Raw genomic sequence first — 20,343 nt, forward strand, 5'->3', positions numbered from 1 at the left:
TATAGAGGAAATACAGTAAAACAAAACTAGACTGGCATGATTTCTGGCTCTGGGAACATAGGATGATTATCTGCAATACCATGCATTCAGTGTAGCTCTGCTATCATCTTTGGAGAGTCCCTACTGCGTCTCTTGTCTTAACAATAAGAACAAAACATCTCCCCTGTTGTTTCCTCATTGACACAGCGCACTCTCATATAACTACAGTGCCAATCTGTCTTCCCTCCAGTATATATTAATTAGAATATATAACATTCTGTCCTGATACGATTCAGTTATGGTGTGATAAGACAGGTGGAGGTAAGCGGGGAAACAGGGTCATTTTTAAGGTAGTTTGGAGAAACCTAACTTTCAATTTCCAGACATTCAAAAAAAAAATGTCCAGCTAGAATTTTCTGCTCTTCTTTACCTGAGAGATTAACATTGTAAACAATTATCTTAATTTTATTACCTAGGAATGTGTGTGTGGTATTGATTTATAATAACTTCCTAGAGTGATGTTGGTTTTTCATTAAACATTCAGTCTTTAGGAAATGTTTAATGATGATGTAATTTTGTTTTACAGCTGACTTTGGAGTAGCAGCAAAAATAACAGCCACCATTGCGAAGAGAAAATCTTTTATTGGTACCCCTTACTGGTAATAAATTGCTTTGATTCATAGAATGACTACATGCAAAGTGAAGTCAGTATTTACAAATTATACTTAAGCTTCTAAAATACAGATATGTTTAACTCCAGACATCATATAGTTATATAAACTATTTCTGATTTAGTAATGTGCTTGGGCAAGAGATGACATTGTCATTTTGTTGCTTTGTAATATCACTGTAACAGCAGCCTATGCCAATCTAATACAGTGCTGAATGTCATTTGTTATACATGGTAGGCATCTGAGTTTCCCCCATGCAGGGGACATTACAGTGTAAAGAAGCACATTTCAGTTATTTTTGTTTCAACACAGCCTTTGCTATTTAAGGCTTTGAAATGCCAGACATTTTCAACTTCATAATTTTTAGGTTGTATAAAAATGCAAATTTAACTGCATTGAATTGAGGCACTGCCTTAATACAGAGATCCCTCATTAGCATAATAGCCATAATGAGGACTGAATATAGACAAAACACTTAAATTATAGATTTTTTTTTTTTAAATTGCATACTGTATTCTGCTTCATATTAGAGAAAACAGACTGAGGGAAGAAAGATTGTGCTGGGGTTAGAGGATTAGACTGGGTATCACAAGACTTGGGTTCTATTCCTGGCTCTGCTATAGAATTCATGATTTTGGCCAAGACACTTACCCTTTGTGCCATTGTTCTTTTAATGGAAGGAATTCATCCCAGTGCAGAGGATCACATCAGGCCCCATTTACACTCTTTGCATAGGCCCTTTGCCTTGGAATGAATTCCACAGTAATCATGTAAAGAGATTTGAGATCCTCAGGTCAAAGGAGGTGCTATGGAAGTGATGGTCTATAGTATGTAATCAAATGATGATTTTACATTTTAAGGATGGCCCCAGAAGTTGCAGCAGTGGAAAAGAATGGCGGTTACAACCAACTCTGTGATATCTGGGCAGTTGGCATAACAGCAATCGAACTTGGAGAACTTCAGCCGCCAATGTTTGACCTTCATCCAATGAGGTCTGCTGTTCATGAGACTCGCTCGTTTCAAGCATTTTCTTAAATCATAGTCCATAAGGGACCATTACAATCGTCTAGTCTGTCCTGCATAACCCAAGCCTTATAACCTCTCCCAGGGATTCCTACATCAAGCCCATAATTTCTGTTTTAGTGCACCACGCCTTTTGTAAAAGTCATCCAGTCTTGATTTAAAGATGTCGATTCAGGTTCTGGAATCCGATTCTTAAGGACGTAACATTTTGTAAGTGTTTTAGTTCCCGAACTCTGTAGTAGCCCTATACTTAGCAGGGTTGCACAAGAAAATAAACAGATTTTATTTCAAAAACACTGTCCATAATTAAAGAAATCAACGGCTTTATTTTGTCTCTTACAAGATCTTTTATGTTACATGCTACAGAACTCATTTGGGTTTTCATCAGCTCATATTGTCTCTTGTGGGGTAATAGAACTGCTGTGTACAGTATTTTATTCAGTCTCAAGATATTAGAATAAAATTAATTATTTTCATATTGTATATTATTATTATGCTTTCTTTATCTTAGGGCTTTATTTCTAATGTCTAAAAGTAACTTTCAACCTCCAAAGCTCAAGGAAAAAGCAAAATGGTAAGTCAAATAAAATTTTTCTCCCTTTGTTCAGGGCATGTTTTAAAGATCATGTGAATGATTGATTATTTATGTCAGCAGTTCATAAGCATATGCCCTGAACCTGCGAACACATCTGCACATTTGGGACTCATGAGTTGTCCCTTTGAATTCAGTTCTTACTGCTAAACTTAAAATACTTAATTACAGCAAAAGAGTCTGATCCTGGAGTGAGAACCATGCGAACAGACTCCCTGTTCATGCAGCGCCTCATTAAATCAAGGGGAGTCTGAACTGTGAAGCTCTCAGTGCGGGATCAGGGCTAAATGTAGTATAAGTCATGAATTTTTGAATTGCTTTGACTTCTGCAGTGACCAAAAAGTCTTCATTATTTGCTCAAACTCCGAAGTTTTTATTGGAACATAATTCACCCCTGGTAAATCATGCTTTAAAACAATCTATCTCTAAAAATGGGACATTAATTCATATTGCTCTGTGGAAGAAGAAAACCATTGCTAAAAGTGTTGTGCATTAGTTTTCATCCCAGTGGTCTGAAAGATGATTTCCCTGAGGATGAAGTGTTTTAGCCTGAGACATCTGCAGTATGTACCAGCAAGCAAGATAGATTTTTTTTTTTTTTGTAATTGATTTGATTTTATAGGAACCTAGAAACAAATGCAACAGAGAGGACCGAGGTCCAGCAGTGCACATACTTCTGCAATGGCAGGAAACTGATTGTGTGGGACAGGCCCACATAATGCTAATTGCTCTTCCTCTGCTGGTCCAGAGAAAAAGGAAAACTCCCTCTGGTCTGCTGCCTGGAGAGAGAGAGAAATCTCCTTCCAGAACACACATTTGACAGTTAGTTTGACACTGTGCATGTGATCAAGACTCACTGTAGTGAAGCAGTTAATCCCAGTTATGTACTTAGAATGCTGCTAGTGACCAAGTAGCTGTCCTTTTTTCCTTAAGTCTGTGAGAGGGGGATTCTGCCAGTATCGCTGCGGGCAGATACTTAAAATTGTTTATCATCTGGAAAAACGTCCTTCTGTGAATTGCATTCTGCACTAAACTTTGCACTCTGCACCTCTTTCTTCCTTCCCCCCGCCCGAGATTTGTGCACATGCTAAGAGTACCTATCTTTATACTCTAGGCATTCTTGCCATAACTTAAAAGCACATCACAAATAAAACTCCAGGTGCAGTAGTACAGTTCAGTACAACCCACCTCCGAGAAGCAGATAATTAGCCCCTGCCCTCAACCAGTCCAATTCCTTTTTGTTTTCAAATACCTGAGGGATAAGTTTTGCAACGTGCCCTGAAAGTCATCAAATTCAGGCTAATCTATCCTTTGAAAGATACATTAAAATAAACACTTGCAAGAAAGACAAGTAAAAATTATAGGATGAGACTCAGCCTCACGTCTTGCATTAATTTAAAAGAAGAGCGGTGTCGTTAAATCATCTGAACTGCTTTGAAAATCTGAGCCATGTATTTGAAAGAGGAGGTTGATGCTTTCTCCTGATCTTACACCGTTGTGCATTTTATTTTCCTCCTGGTGACATGAGATAATGTGGAGTGTCAGACTTGCCTGGATTTTGTGGGTTTGCTGTAGTGTATACCTAATTCACTATATTATTTTTATTTCTGTTATATAGTGCCATAAGACTTCAAATGGAATCTGACCTTTTGACTGTTTTTTCCAAAGGGACAGTAGTAGTAATCTCCTGCTAGTTAACTCAGCAGCAGAATGGTATAAATCTGAAATGCCATGGGATATTTGACCAGGATTCTAATTTAGTAGATGTCTTGCCATTTATATAGCAGTTACATTGAAAGTGACCGTTATTTTTTCCTTTTCAGAAAAACTTAACTTGATTTTAAGTATTCAATTTTTTCTTTGTCTTTTTGTGTAAAGGTCATCAACATTCCATAATTTTGTCAAAATAGCACTTACAAAAAATCCAAAGAAGAGACCAACCGCAGAAAGACTCCTTACTGTAAGTGTCGAAAAAGAAAAGTCAGAACTTGCAATGTCACCATTAAATCTATTGTTTCACAGAGAAAGAAGTCATTAGTGCACCAAACAGGGGCTATGTTTCACACTGTTATCATACAAGTGTGCTTAATTGTGCAAACGCAGCAAAAGTGAAATTGGAATCTCATGGAATATACAAAAGTTTTATTTGGTGGCAAGATTTTATAAAGATGCCTGTCTACACTGCAAGATAAGTCCAGCTTTAATTGTCCAAAGATAGGCATTTTGTAACTGTGTGCCCCAGTTTGGTAGAATTAGCTGTATAGATTGTTTACTAGTCACCCCATAAGGCAAAATTAGGCCTTGATTCAGAAAACAGTTACTCAAATGCTTAATTCTACTCACCTAAAGAGTCCCTTTGAACTCCATGGAACTACTTACATGCATAAAGTTAAGCAAATGCATCAATGTTTGCACAACTAAGGTCTTAATTTCTAATTGCAACTGACGCATAATGTGGTCAGGCCAAAACAGATGCATGCTTTAGAGGCCTACTTGCTCAGGAGACACTCTTCAGAAAATCTCTTTAAAGTTTTGCAAAACTTTAGGCTAATCTTTTGAAGCCCAGACGTACAGGATTAAATATAAGCCTCCTATTAAACCTACTGTAATGTTGGTTTTTTTGTGATTTTTAGCATAGTTTTGTAGGACAACCCGGTCTCTCGAGATCTCTAGCAGTTGAGCTGTTGGACAAAGTAAATAATCCTGACAACCATACACATTACAGTGAAGCTGATGATGATGATTTTGAGGTGAGAACGTATTTGTGTTTTTCCTGTTTTGAAAAGCCGATGTTTAAAAATAGTCTCCTGTTTTCCCTCTGTAAACTTATATTCTCACTTCAGAGAGGGGTTGAAAAATTATTCTACTCTGCGGCACAGCAGTACAGTAGAAACCAGGATGCCTTGCCACAGGGTTGAGGTTAAGCTTGCTGTCAGGTACCAGGGGCTTGTGTGCAGGCAATAGAGAGTGTGTCCCATTGTAATAGTTTCCCTTTAATTATGGTATGAGATCTAAGGTGAAGACAATATAACTGAATTATAATGTTTCTGTTTCTAACAGCCTCACTCTGTTATTCGCCACACCATTCGCTCTACAAACAGGAATGCTAGAGCGGAAAGAACAGCGTCAGAGATAAATTGTAAGTCCCTAATGTGCTTTTTCCCATTTTGTGGTGCTGGTTTATTCTTCCTGATACATTGTGTCCATGTCACTCTTTTATAGCAAACCTTAGAGAGCCAGTTTACCATTGGCTCACTGAAAGAAAAATAACACCAACAAAAAAATCTCCACGGTATTTTGCCAAAATCAAAATTAAAACTTGCACACTTTTCTGTTACTTCATTTCATGTCATTGCAGGATGCAAACATTTCTATAAGACCAGGGTATTGTTTCTTCTGTAATCAGCCTCTCTCTGCCATGGAATGATGCCAAACTTTGAATGCCTACTATTAAAAAAATAATAATTTAATAGAAGCATTAAGCAGGAAGACCAAGTTGATTATTTTAGTGGGAGAGCATGTTCTTACACACAGATGTCTTGGCCCTCACTGGCGAGGGAAAATATAGAAAAGTAGATGGCAATTTGGTGCCGCTCTGATTTTGTGCTAGTTTTCACACTGATGGTCAGCTAAACCTCATCCTAACCACTGGAGGATGCTCCACTTGTTATGGTCACATCTGATGTGCTGACGATATGGTGTAGGTTAAACTCAAAAGGAGTGCAAGTCCTTACGCTCCATGCAGCATTCACACGCTACTCAGTCACTTTCCAAAGGGGCAGGGCGGGGTGGGGAATACTGAAATATTGGAGCCTGTTGAAGCAGGAACTGGCTTTCTCTGTGTTGGAAGAAGTGCCCTTGCAAACTAAATAATTAGTAGATATTATTAGATATTAGATATGTGACCATAATAAAGTGCCCAAGCAAACTAAATTATTGTTAGATATGTGACGATAAATATTATGGTCACATCTGCTGTACTGACTATGGTGTATGTTAAACTCAAAAGGAATGCAAGTCCTTACACTCCATGCAATGTTGACACGCTATTCGGTCACTTTCAGCTGGAGTGGGGGGAAAGTGCTGATATTTTGGAGCCCTTTGAAGTAGGAACTGGCTTTCTCTGTGTTTGGAGAGTGCCCACGCAAACTAAATAATTATCATTTAGACTACTTTAAATGGGGATTCTAACTGCTCTTTTCTCAGTTTTCTTTTCTGTAGGTTGTTTCATAACAAATACATTGCAAGTGCAAACATTTAGACATTGAAGACTTCCATAAAAACAAATGTTCGTGGTTCAAAGAGTTTAGAATTTTATAGGCAAGTTAAAATGAAGCATTACATAACATTGCAGTGTGCATTTTGGTTTTTTATATGCTACAGCATGCTGCTTACTTTAATAGTCTGGCTATAAGAGGATGTCAGTAGAATGTTACACGTAAAGTTGAAAATGTGATGTTTTGCAGTTGACAAGTTGCAGTTTGAGCCTCCCTTACGGAAAGAAACGGAAGCTCGGGATGAAATGGTAGGACTTGGTTTTTCATCGTTTGTGATTATAATAATGTCCTTATTGTTTTATACTTTAACTCTGTTAAGTAATATGTATCAGAGTATAAAAAGAGTCACAAGAAGACAACTATCCGTTTTCAGACAGTCACCACATTCTGAAGAAAATGAATTGCTCTCTATGGTTCATGCGGAGGATCTTCTTCATGTGCAAATTGAAATGCACCAATTAGTGTAGGAATGTGAAAAGAGATTCTGAATTTGATTCCCTTAGATCTCTCTACCAGCCAATATTATTTCTTCTACTCTGTTACTCAGAGCACAGCCACGTTCCTCCATTGTGTGCCACTTTGCTGTTTGTTTTAACTCTCAGCAGTTATGTTTACTTCAGATTAATGGAATGCTACCAGCCAGCTCACGTTCATCTGGAGCAGAGGGCGGCTGTGGATGCAATGGGCCTGATTCTTCCTGAGTGCTCAGTCCCAGCAGCTCCCACTTACTCCAGTTGGAAACATAGGTGCTCAGCATTATGAAAATCAGGATCCGGATGTTTAAAGCCATTTTCCTGTTGGCCAGATGGGCCTTTTTCATGTCAAAATTTTGCGCCCTTTCCCAGCTTGGTCTCTTTGGGGCTTAATCGCTGGACAAAAAACCTCTACACTCAAGATGTTAACTGTACCCGTGAAGGGGAAGTTAGTGGGGAAGCAACTGACCCAAGCCGATTACAGAAAGCAGCAACAGCTCACAATAATTTTTTAAAGAACTGCAGAATTGGAGGCGGGTTGGCTTGATTCCCAAGGAAAATTTTAATTTTTTTAACATGTCTAAGGTCACTTTAATGAGTGCTGCACTAACAGCATTCACCAGGAGCTCCTCCACCAGTCATTGGTGAAAAGGCATTGATGGGGCTGGGAGCTCAGCAAGAGTGCAGTGAAATGCCTGCTGTCCAGGGTGCGGGGTAACAACCCTCAGAGAGCTGTAGTTCCGTGAGTCGCAATGTGATCTCATTCGGGGATCATGGTCCCCAAGAGTAGCAGTGGTCTGTTACACCAGTACCCACGGAGAAAAGCTTTCTCCTTATCAAGTTTGTACCAGAACACTTTAATTAAGTCATTTTTCATCTGTTGAACCTGTGTGCTTCGCCATTTCCAGGTGTTGTTTTCAAGCCCAAATTAAAGGAAGGTTGGAATTTTTTTATTTTTTATTTTTTTTCAATAATCAGACTAAAAACATTCGGACTTTGAAACTGAAGTGCCTCTGTTTATGGGTGATTATTTTCTGCAGTTCTCTACCTCCCAAGCCCCCCAGGATGCTCTGGAAATATGTTTAGAGAATAGTTTTTTTCAATTAAATAAATAATTGTTGAACTGAAATTTCTGCATCTTCAGATTGTGGCAGCAGGCACAGACTTTGCGTCACACTGGAATCCTTTTGTTGATGGTGGAAGCAGCAGCAAGTACGTACACAGTTCAGTAGCATTTTCATAGTTTTGATTATGTGAAAAGAAACCCAGAATTGTGTTTATGAAAAACCTCAAAACCTTGAACTGATTAATTCTGTTTTTTATGTCCTTTGATAAAGTAAGACAGGCCAAAGTATAGGTAAAAATTATTTGGCCTTCACATTGAATACAATATTGCAGTGCAGTTCTTGTGATCCGGTTGGTCAGCTCATCCGGGCAAGGATAATCACTTCTGTGCAGTTTTGATCCCTGTGAAAGACAAACAGCGTTTTTTGGGGGGGATCGGTTATGCTCCCCAGTCAGTGTGGGAACGTGTAGTATATGTAGAGTACGTATTAAAACAAAATAACTAAAATCAGTTTTTGTTTTACTTGCCTTTCAAAGAATTCAGTTCAGGATTCTGCATTTGCCTTGCAACACTCCCTGCACTGGTGAGTGGTTGTGATGTCACCACGTGTTGCAAGGCACATGCAGAATGCTGACGAGCAGTCTTTGCAAGTAAGTAAAGGAGGAACTGACTTTCAAATATTTGGCTTTTAAAAATTGCTTAAGTGTTTACTTAAGTGTTTGTGGTATGGTATGGTATAATGGTATGTACCGTTATAGGTGCAGTGTATTCTACAGTATAGTCAGTTAACAATTTAGCTTTTACCTCCCCAGCATTTTAAATCCCAACTTACTCTAGGTCAAAGATAACCCTGAAGTTAGTGAGCACAACTCTGTTAAAGCCAGGGCTGAATTTGACCACGTAGCTGCACAGGGCTTCCTGTTACTGCACACTGCTAAACTGCTTTCAAGCTGATCTTTTTGAAGTTATAACAAGAAGTAAGCAGGCTTGGTATTACCCGCTGAATGATCCAGCTAAACAGGAAAGAGTATTTTAACCAAATTTAAATTACTGCTAGGCTGAAAAATCCCTTGCTCCTTTCTTTATGTGGAGGCAGTCAGTGCACAATATGCTTTTGTGTTTAAATTTTGCAGATAACCTTTAGTATATAGCTCATTTCCAACATTACAGTTCCGCAATCCAACCGGTCATGTCATGCAAAGTATAATAAATCCATTGTTTTTAAATGTGTGACAGTTTATCCTTCAATTTATTTTCTGTTTTCTTCTCATCTTTGCTCCTTCAATAGTGAAAATTCAAGATGGTTTTGTAGGCCTGGCCCGTCCTCTCCCCAGAAACAGGAACAACTCCTTTTCCTCCACTTTTCTTGTTTTGCTTATGTGACACTGGCTAGTAGAGCTGGAAAGCCTTACATGTTACTGATGAGGCTGTTCTGTGGGCAGCTGGAATCTCCAGGATTTCTGTGTCCTCTTCAAAACTACCCATGGATATGAATTTGATTCTTTAATGCTGTGGCTTTTTGTATAATGTAGGCTGTATATATAAAACTGCATCAAAAGCAGCTATGAACAGCGTAACGAGCTATAAATGAGTATACATATTTATGAAGTGATGCTTTTGACTGGAAGGGCGTCAGTCGTAAAGTCCCAGGACAGTGAGTTTCTCTGCCATTCTCTTGGAATTCAGTTCCTTCTCGGAATGGTAAACAGGAAATGCTGAGCCCTTCTGAGCGAGGGAATTCTGGAGAGTGCCATAATGGTAAAGAAAAGGCTGGCTCGAGAGAGGGGGTGGGCTGCTTTTCTGTGGTTTGGCCCATGCCAGAGAGAACACTGATTTATACGCTGACTCGGATTAGTTTTATGTAAACAAGACCAATGCCATTTATGCTTATGGAAGATGGGAATTGGTTTGATACTTTCTCAATCTATAATTTAACTATTTAAAATTAATATTTTGTGCACTATTTTCTGCCTTATGCATGAGTAACTTTTTAGTGCTTACATCTGGTAATGACTTGGGGGTAATTGATTCTTCCCCCCCGTCCCCCGGTAGTGTCTGGGGCAGCAGTCATAGTTTCATTAGCAGCTATTCTGGGACCACTCAGAAGAAGCAGCTTAAAGGGAAATTGATTAGTATACAGAGTGCTATGTTTTTATTAATATGCTTTTGTTCTTCAGTAGTTATGTAAATGGACCTGTAATCTTTTTTTCCTGTTGACATGGCATTTCATGGAACCTTACAGAATGTACTAATTAGTGGGGACGTTAGACAGCTAGGTCCACAGAAAGATGGATCCTATGGTACTGGAGTCTGTCCATCGTTGTTCTGAATTTTAGATGCCACCATGTTTTATCAAAAACAAACAAACCTCTAGCATTTCCCTGTGCTAACTGTATCTTTCCAATGGATTCTGATTGCCAGCCTGTTCCCCTAGCCTTGCAGAAATCTGTATCTGATGATTAAAAAAATAAAATTGTGACAGGCAAGTTGTGACTCTCACTTCCACCTCCAGAAAAAAGGTCTGTCCTTCCCTGAGCTCACTGTTATAATTGAGATTAGCTAATCATAACAGACCATCACCAAAATAGTTCTCTCCCTGAGCGCATGAGCAGCATTAGTGTTGATGGATTTTGAGCAACTGAATGTTTACAATGTAGTGTTATTTAGAACCATATCTGTGAAATAAACTGAAGTTACTATTCTGTAAAATTAGCTAGAAAGTTGCTGATTTTCAGAAATCTAAAAGTTTGGTTAAAAATCTGACTTTTCTGTTGACCCTGCAGTAGGTTTGATGAAAAAATATTTAACGGTGTAACAAGAAAACAATCTGTGAGACTCTTTACTATATTCCTGCATTTTTCACTAACTTTCTCCATTTTCCGTTGGTTGTTAGGACACATAATTGGACATTGCAGCAGTGCCTAAATATCCTTAGTAGATGGAGATGTGAGACTAGTGTATGATACCAAAGCATAAGAGAACATAAATAACTATTCCTTAGTGTATGGGGAAAATAAAGTGCACAAAGAAAAAAGGGCTTAACACAGTGAATAAGAGCAAGGTACTTTTGTACTTGTAATAGGCTGGTAGATACTATAATGTCAAAGTGAAGTGCATCAGTAATCAAATTTTGACTGCATTGATCTTCATAGAACTTAAGAGTGGGCCTCTTATTTTTATGAACATTTTACCTAGGGGACCGTTCACAAAATTTGGCGATGGCAGTGAAGATGTTGAAGAGTGAGTGAACCTCCTTCATTTTCACTTGTATTCTCTATAGCTCTTTCTTTAAGCAGTTACGGTTCTGGCAAAATCCCTTTTCTTAAAATGTTGTATTTATCCCACATGACTGTGAAGGGCTAGTGGCACTCCTAAACGTAATGCACCCTTCATTGTGTACACAAGCGCCAAGAGAACATCTGAAAGCACTCTATAGATAGAAGAGCTATCCTCTCTTCTCTTCCCCCCCCCAATAAAATATTATGGGGTGTGCAAGGAAGCTTCTGATTTATTTTTTTTAGGGGGGATTTTGTGTGTTGAGAATGAGAGGATATTATTACTATGATGAGCCAGGCTTAGGACAGACAGCTGATATACAAGGGTCCCTACAGAGCTCTGCCAATGCACCTCCCTCCCACCCTACGACATCCCTGCTATTCAAGTACTTAATCATTCTTGAGCAAAAACGGCAAGCCATGTCAAATAGCTATGGGTTTTTTGTTGTTTGAACCAAACACCTTCAGTAGGTGTTAGAATGATTATTAGAAGACAGCTGTCAATTTCTTTTGTCACTTTAAGGAATTTGGGAGGATGTTTCTCTGTGTCCTGACCTACTGACTGATCCAGCAATGTAACATTTTCATTGTTGGGAGGGATTTTCTTGAGTAACAAAGAGAGTTAAAGGAGTGTGGGTAATCACCCCAAAGGAATAGCTATCTTAACATCTGTTTAATCCTGCTAATTTCAAGTACTCTTCACTGCACAATTGTCTTTAACATTACACTATGAAAGAACATAATTCAAGTAAAAACCACCACTAACAAATATTAACCTGCTTTTCTGATCCTCCTTGTATTGTGCGTCTGCTTTAACCCGTTTTTGTGTCAAGCTATGAAAAGACAATCTGTTCTATGCACATAGCTTATCTTATTTCCACAAACTTCATATTTTCAGCCAAACCTGTCTGTGTTTTTTGTGCTTGTATAAATAACCAAGATGCTACTGCACCTTTCTGTTTTAGGTCAACCCTAAAGCGAGCAGGACCACCACCACTACCTCCTAAGGTAAATTTCTGCCGTGTTTTAAAGAAGAGTTTGTGGATAAATGACACTCTGTGAAATACTTCAGTCTGATGCTTTCTAGCCGCTCGTAAATTTAGGAGCTAATTTACTAACAGTTGGGGAGAAACATAGCTATTGGACTTCACACGATGGGCCATATTTTGCGCTGACCTACACCCTGTACAGTCCTGTTGAACTTTGGTTATACTGGGTGTCACTGGGCCTTATACGTTATGTTTGTAAAAGTGGCTTTTAGGCAGTCTCCCTCTTGAAAGGACGTCATATATGTGTACTATGTCCTGTTGACCATTATTCTTTCTGCCACTATGCCATTATTTTTCAAAATCAATCAAGAAAAGAATAATTCTGATAATAGATTATCCTGCTGTCAATGTTCTTTGTTAGAACAATGATACATTTTCTACATAAAAGCTAGCATGTAATAATTTTATGCCTCTGAAAAATCATCATTCACCTTATTTTATAAAGCCCCACCTATTTTATTTATTACAGCCAAGGATAAACAATTACCCTGAAGAAAGCCTTGCGGATGATGAGAAGTCTCAGACAATAAAACACTTTCCAGATTCACAGAGTAGAGCGCTGCCAGCTCATAGGAGACAGAGTATTCCAGCTTGTGGGCCTCAAGCTGAGCTGCCCCCCATTGGTATGACTAGCAGTCTCAGCAGCCCTGGACTGCTTACAGCTCGATACAGTGACTTGGGTAAATAACCTAAATTATATTGTTTGCAGTATTGTTGTAACTGTGTCGGTCCCAGGACATTAGAGACACAAGGTGGGTGAGGTAATATCTTTTACTGGACCAACTTCTGTTGATGGAAGATACAAGCTTTTGAGCGGCACAGAGTTACTCTTTAGCTTACACCTTCTGCCAAGAGAAGTTGGTCCAATAAAAGATATTACCTCATTCACCTTGTCTCTCTAAATTTACGTTTTCAGAAAGTTTCTTTTTTCCTGTAAAAAGAAATACATTTTGGAGCTAACTTGACTTTAAGCAAAACATGATTGTAATAGAGGTAATTCCTGAAGTGTGACTTTCCTTCTTACATGTGCTGGGCTTTCTGTGTGTCCTGGAGGTTTGTACCCTAAAGGCCTAGGTCAGAGAACTTCCTGCTAGCACAGGGATGCTGAGTGGAATCTCTTTTGCAGCCAATCAGTACCATCGCTATGTTGGCCCAGTGTGCTCCCATCTGTCAGTCTGAGTGGGTTGCAATGACAACAAACACGGGTTTCTCTCAATAGTGAGGAGCCCTAAGCACTGGGCAGCTGGACTGGCCCCTTTTCCGCAACTCCCTCTGAAAAGGTTCAGCTGGCTTATATTAACTTCAGAGCAGTGCCTCCCTCTTCTTTAGGATTAATTATCTATGTTGCAGAGAAGAGAACAGGGCATGTAGGCAGCAAAATTATTTGTACTTAATTTGGTTATCAGATATGCATTAAAGTGCATGTGGGATTTGTTTTAGGAAATGGGGATAGTATGCTGAAACTCACAGAGGAAAATGTAGAAGGTTCTGGACAAGTCCCCCAGCTGCCACGTAAAAAAGACAAAAGAGACTTTCCAGTAAGTATTTGACACTGTAGCTGTTAAATATTGGTCAGTGATGTGACTTCACTTGTATAGTTACATGCACATGAATGTCTGGTGTAGAGTTTTAAAACTAGTGTGAATCACTTTACAACTTATCTCTTTCCCCACAGAAGCCAGCAATCAATGGTCTACCGCCAACTCCAAAGGTGCTGGTAAGAAATCTCATTTAAAATCAGATGTCAAGAATTATAACATTCATAAACCAGTCGGAGAACACTTCAATCTCTCTGGTCACGCAATCACAGACATGAAGGTCGCTATCTTAAAACAAAAAAACTTCAAATCCAGACTCCAGCGAGAAACTGCTGAATTGGAATTCATTTGCAAATTGGATACTATTAATTTAGGCTTAAATAGAGACTGGGAGTGGCTAAGTCATTATGCAAGGTAGCCTATTTCCCCTTGTTTTTTCCTACCCCCCCCCCCCCCAGATGTTCTGGTTTAACTTGAATTTAAACTTGGAGAGTGGTCAGTTTGGATGAGCTATTACCAGCAGGAGTGTGAGTTTGTGTGTGTATGGGGGTGGGGGGGGGGAGTGAGAAAACCTGGATTTGTGCTGGAAATGGCCCACCTTGATTATCATGCACATTGTAGGGAGAGTGGTCACTTTGGATGAGCTATTACCAGCAGGATAGTGAGTTTGTGTGTGTGGTTTTTGGAAGGGGTGTGAGGGGGTGAGAGAACCTGGATTTGTGCAGGAAATGGCCCAACTTGATTATCATGCACATTGTGTAAAGAGTTGTCACTTTGGATGGGCTATCACCAGCAGGAGAGTGAATTTGTGTGTGGGGGTGGAGGGTGAGAAAACCTGGATTTGTGCTGGAAATGGCCCAACCTGATGATCACTTTAGATAAGCTATTACCAGCAGGACAGTGGGGTGGGAGGAGGTATTGTTTCATATTCTCTGTGTGTATATAAAGTCTGCTGCAGTTTCCACGGTATGCATCCGATGAAGTGAGCTGTAGCTCACGAAAGCTCATGCTCAAATAAATTGGTTAGTCTCTAAGGTGCCACAAGTCCTCCTTTTCTTTTTGCGAATACAGACTAACACGGCTGTTACTCTGAAACCATTTAAAATAGGAATAACTGGGAGCACAATTTTATTTATCCATCTGCTTACTTTGCCTTTATACTGTTAGTAATTTGTTTATTACCAGAAGAATTCAGTGTTGCTGTCAGTGTAACAGCCACTAAAAATCTTTCATGTTGTTCTGGATTTGTATCTATGGTGTTCTGTAGAAATTCAGCCGAAAAAAAGAAGTTTTAGAGGATGTATTGTAGTGTTCTTGGGGAAGATGAAGGGTTTTTTTTGCATCAAGTGATATTAAAACAGGTTTGTGTGATTGAAGAAAGGAAGACTAATGTGTTCATGTGTCTGACATTTAATTAAATAGGAGACTCAAAAATAAACTCTTTACATTGCAAACTTGTTTCTGGTTTAAATTTGGGTTTCTTTTAGATGGGAGCATGTTTTTCAAAAGTTTTTGATGGTTGCCCTTTGAAGATTAACTGTGCAACATCATGGATACATCCTGATACTAAAGGTAGGTTCGCTTTCCCCTTTGTATTTTAAATCCTGCTACAGAAGCAGTATTGTACTTTTGGATTAAACCAGTTTCTCTCATTTTTTAGATCAGTATATTATCTTTGGAACTGAAGATGGTATTTATACGTTGAATCTGAATGAGCTTCATGAAGCAACAATGGAACAGGTAATTATCAATGTCTCATACAGGCAGAATATAGTTGACAGATACTACGAAACACTGGAACCGTGTAATTTTTAGTGGGGGTTGATAGGGATGCTCTGCTTTGTTGTGTAAGCAGGGCCACATCAAGTCAAGCCCCATTGGTTCTAACATCAGAAATCCCTGACTTTCAGGGCAATATTTTTGACACTGCTGATGGGATGCTCAGATCAAAGGATAGCATGGAGCCCTCCACCTGTACTAAACCCTCTTCTCTCAGAACTGTCTCTGCATCCCCCTGCTCTGGCTTGCCTCCTCTCCTTTGCTACCCAGCCTGCCTTTTCCTTCTCCGTCTTGATTCCACTAGATGGCACACCTCTCCTCTGCTGTGCATGACCAGTATGCAGTTGCAGCCCTGCTGCTGGTTAGTCTGGCTGGCACAACTTCAGCGGGTAAATATTTATGGGCTGGCCAGCTGCTCCTCCTCTAGTCTCCTTGCTATTTTAGCTCCCCTTCTTGCTTCTCCACTGCTTGGCTGCCTCTCTCCTTCCAAACCCCATCTCCTTTTGTGCTCTGGCTTTGTCCCACTGCTTACTGTCACTAAGCACCCCATTGGTCACGCAAACGTCCCTAGGTCACTGGTCCCCTCTAACTTAAAAATAATCAGGAAGGAAGATGTTAATAGTCCTTTTTATTTCTTTGATTTGCTGTACCCTCAGCCGGGGCCTCATGGAGCTATACGTTTAGGCCCGATATTAGGCTTTTCTGAAGTTATCTAGAGGGGAATAAACTCCAGACCTTAAGAGGGAGACAGTTTTTGCCAGACTTACTGTAAGGTATTTTTAGGCTTTGCTACTGTTACTGTCAGAAGAGGGAGGAAAAGGTAAGAACCCTCTGTCTGGAGTACAGTTGATCTAGATGGTGTTAGCACTGTTGTCATGTGGAGCTGTTGGTTTGTAGAGCACTTTCCAAACGTAGCAAGGACGCAAGCTCTGTCCCAGAGGCACAAAACACACCACAGGCTGATAGTAGAGAAAAAGGAGAATGTGGGGCTTTGATGAGGAGAGCACAGGAAGGATTCTAGCACTGAGTGGGTCAGAAGGAGGTAAGGTAGAGAGGGTATTCAGCAGACCAGAAAAGAGAGGCTGTTTTTCTTCAAGTGCTTCCTCACATCGATTCCAATTAGGTGTGTGCGTGCCGCGTGCACGATCGTCGGAAGATTTGTTTTATCCCAGCAGCACTCGGTGGGTTGGCTGAGGCGCCCCCTGGAGTGGCGCCTTCATGGCGCCGGATATATGCCCCAGCCGACCTAGCGCCCCCTCAGTTCCTTCTTCCTGCCTGTGACAGTCATTGGAACTGTGGAGCGCAGCGTAGCTGATCTCCACTCTCCATAGCTTTTCTCTTAGTACCTGTTGTTTATAGTTAGTGTAGTGAGTAGGGTGGAGTGGGGTCTTCTTCCCTCTCCCCCGTCCTGGTACCGGGGCCCATGCCGGGGTTTCCGGGCTTCAAACCCTGCTCGGCTTGCCTGAAGCCAATGCCGACGGGAGACCCCCACGACTCTTGCCTAAGGTGTCTGGGGGAATCCCACCAAGCGGACAATTGCCACATTTGCAAAGCCTTCAAGCCGAGGACCAAAAAGGAGCAGGACTTTAGACTCAAGCAGCTCCTTATGGAGGCGGCACTTAGCCCGGTCCCTTCCTCTGCGCACCGGGACTCGGCATTGTCTTCGGTACGGAGTGCCCCTGCAGCACTGACTGGTCCAGCACCACGTTTGGACTCCGCTAAAGACTCGTGGCGTCAGGCCCCCCCGGCACCTCCACCATGACGGCACCAGTCCCTGTCTCCAGGCCAGAAGAAGAAGCAGCCCAAGCAGGTGCCGACTGCTTCTTCTTTGTCAGTTCGACAGCCACCGACACTTCCCGCACCTCAGCCGGAGCCGCATCCATTGCTGGAGCGCACAGGACATGTAACAGCTCCTGCACCGTCAAGTCTGGCGCTGCAAGGGCCATCGAGTCCGGTGCATGTTAGCTCCCCGGTGCACACTGCAATCGAGCTAAGGCAGCTCTCCACACCGGAGACCTTCTCTACAGCGCGGGACTTGATCGCACTCACAGAGCTGACTCCCCCGCAGCCAGCGGCACCTCCAGTGCGGGCAGTGCCGTCGAAGGGAAAACCGTCCCTGATATGACCGCTGTCGCCAAGTGAAGCAGGGCAGCATTGGTCCCGATCTTGGTCCCGGCACCTTTCATAGCGTCGCTCGCAGTCCCGGCACCAATCCTGTTCTCAGCGTTGGTCGTACTCATGACGCCGCTCCAGCTTGCGAAGATCCGAATTGTGGTACGGCTGGTATCGATCAGCTGGTACCGGTCAGAGTGGCCCTCGACCCGGAGCCTATCCCGGCGCTGGTCTTGTCGAAGGTCACCGTCAAGATCCAGATCAGGCTCCCAGTACCAATATGACCGCAGGCACCGATCGACATCTCGGTACCATTCTACATCTCGCCACCGGTGCATGGCACGATACAGCACCGGGGGGCTCTGCGCCGACACGTTCAGCGCTGCCTTGGCCATCTCGCTCTGCCTCCACATTGTCACGCTCACCAGGTGGCCACCACACCCAGGACCAGGGCGAGGATGGTGCAGGACAGTGGCTGGATGAAGGCCAGGACCTGGGCCAAGGACCTCCACAGTGGTCTTTTTGGACCCCCTGGGCATACCATCAGGTCCAAGGGGTTCCTTCAGAGGCTTCCCATTCCCTCCCTTCTGCGCCCCAAGTACCGGAGGCTTGTGTGTGTCGTCCCTCCCCGTCTCCCCCCGCCCCCGGAGGTTCTGAGGGGACTGCTCCAGCACCAACACAGGCCCACGCCCCTAGTGTGGTAGACCTTGGGCAACAAGTTCCTCCACATGAGGACCCCAGCCAGGATCCCTTTAGTCCCGGGGGTATCTTCCTCGTCCTCACCTGATGAGGCAGTGGCAGGGACTGTGGTTTCGGGCCCTCCTCCTATGGACCTCCACGCCCACCAGGAGCTGCTCTGCAGGATGGCGTACAATATGACCCTCCAGGTAGAGGAGGTGGTAGAGATAGAGGACCCGGTTGTCGACATTCTGTCCGTGGAGGCACCGTCCAGGGTGGCCCTCCCAGTCATATGGACTATACAGGCCAATGCCAAGACAATCTGGCAATCGCCAGCCTCTATTCCATCTATGGCTACGGGGGTGGAAAGAAAGTACTTTGTCCTCTCAAAGGAGTATGAGTAACTCTACACGCACCCCCAACCATGTTCCCTCGTTGTGGCTTTGGTCATCGAGAAGGAACGGCACAGTCAACAGGCCCCAGCGCCCAAATCAAAGGATGCTAGACGCCTAGACTTGTTTGGGTGCAAGGTGTACTCAGCCGGAGGCTTGCAGCTCAGGGTGGCCAACCAGTAGACACTCCTGAGCAGATACGATTATAATTCATGGCACTCTATGGAGAAATTCAAAGAGTTGGTTCCACAGGAGTCCAGATTGGAATTTGGGGCTCTAGTGGAGGAGGGCAAGAAGGTGGCCAGAACCTTCCTGCAAGCCTCTCTGGACGTGGCGGACTCGGCAGCTAGGACCCTGGCCTCAGGCATAGCCATGCGCCACATCTCGTGGCTGCAGGTCTCTGGCTTACCACCAGGGTTGCAGCAGACCCTCCAGGACCTACCCTTTGATGGCCAGGGCCTGTTCTCAGACAAAACAGACTCAAGGCTGCAGAGTCTGAAGGACTCGAGAACTATTATGCGCTCTTTGGGAATGCATACCCCAGTAACGCAGAGAAGGCCCTTCAGACCTCAGCCTCAGAGGTCCTACCCTCCCCCTCGGCCAAGGCAGGACTTCTTTAGAAGACGTGGCCGAGGTGGTAGAAGCAGACAAACTGGCCACCAAGCCAGCCAAGGCCAGGGCCCTCGCAAGCCATCGGCTAGGCCTAAGCAGAACTAAGCAAGGTGTGCCCAAGGATGGAGCATCAGTCTCCATTCAGGATCCTTCCCTGCGTTTCCAAGATAGTCTCTCCCATTTCCTTTGTGCGTGGTCTCACATAACATCAGACCATTGGATCCTTCGCACGGTGAAAAGGGCTTACTCCCCTCTATTTGCTTTTCCCCCCACCCTCCTACCCCGTCCCTCTTCAGGGACCCTTCTCACGAGCACCTCCTTCTACAGGAGGTCCAATCATTCCTAGCTGTGGGGGAGATAGAGGAGGTTCCAAAAGAGTCAAGGGACAGAGGTTTTTACTCTTGCTACTTCATAATCTCCAAGGCCAAGGGCAGGCTTCAGCCCATCCTGGACCTACACGGACTCAACAAATTCATGGTAAAGTTGAAGTTCCGTATGGTCTCTCTAGGGACCGTTATTCCTTCCTTAGATCCTGGAGACTGGTACGCCACCCTCGACATGAAGGACGCGTACTTCCACATTGCGATCTACCCAGCGCACAGATGCTTCCTTCGCTTTGTGGTCAATCAACAGCACTTTCAATTCACCGTCCTTCCTTTTGGCCTATCTACAGCTCCCAGGGTGTTTACCAAGTGCATGGCTGTTGTGGCTGCCCTCCCTTCGTCAACAACGGATCCAAGTGTTCCCACACCTTGACGACTGACTTATTCGGGGCTGCTCCAGGGATCAGGTGCAGTCTCATGTCCAGCTCACCATGAACATGGTCA

The 20,343-nt window shown here is 42.6% G+C and overlaps 1 protein-coding gene across 6 annotated transcripts in view; it reads left to right on the forward strand.

Moving 5' to 3' along the window:
* The window catches only part of MAP4K5 (mitogen-activated protein kinase kinase kinase kinase 5), an 89,421-nt gene that overhangs the window by 50,127 nt on the left and 18,951 nt on the right, over nucleotides 1-20,343 (forward strand). For 5 of the 6 annotated variants that reach the window (XM_073350194.1, XM_073350197.1, XM_073350198.1 and 2 more), the window contains 15 exons: nucleotides 566-638; nucleotides 1,511-1,642; nucleotides 2,185-2,247; nucleotides 4,144-4,225; nucleotides 4,899-5,015; nucleotides 5,326-5,404; nucleotides 6,732-6,790; nucleotides 8,160-8,227; nucleotides 11,277-11,321; nucleotides 12,322-12,364; nucleotides 12,875-13,085; nucleotides 13,846-13,943; nucleotides 14,081-14,122; nucleotides 15,431-15,515; nucleotides 15,604-15,683. In XM_073350194.1, the coding sequence (XP_073206295.1) occupies nucleotides 566-638; nucleotides 1,511-1,642; nucleotides 2,185-2,247; nucleotides 4,144-4,225; nucleotides 4,899-5,015; nucleotides 5,326-5,404; nucleotides 6,732-6,790; nucleotides 8,160-8,227; nucleotides 11,277-11,321; nucleotides 12,322-12,364; nucleotides 12,875-13,085; nucleotides 13,846-13,943; nucleotides 14,081-14,122; nucleotides 15,431-15,515; nucleotides 15,604-15,683 (1,277 nt within the window). The remainder of the gene's footprint in view (nucleotides 1-565; nucleotides 639-1,510; nucleotides 1,643-2,184; nucleotides 2,248-4,143; nucleotides 4,226-4,898; nucleotides 5,016-5,325; nucleotides 5,405-6,731; nucleotides 6,791-8,159; nucleotides 8,228-11,276; nucleotides 11,322-12,321; nucleotides 12,365-12,874; nucleotides 13,086-13,845; nucleotides 13,944-14,080; nucleotides 14,123-15,430; nucleotides 15,516-15,603; nucleotides 15,684-20,343) is intronic. The other variant, XM_073350196.1, reaches the window with a different exon arrangement.

Source organism: Lepidochelys kempii, chromosome 6 (assembly GCF_965140265.1).
Source record: "Lepidochelys kempii isolate rLepKem1 chromosome 6, rLepKem1.hap2, whole genome shotgun sequence".
In the NCBI taxonomy this organism is placed as follows: domain Eukaryota; kingdom Metazoa; phylum Chordata; order Testudines; family Cheloniidae; genus Lepidochelys; species Lepidochelys kempii.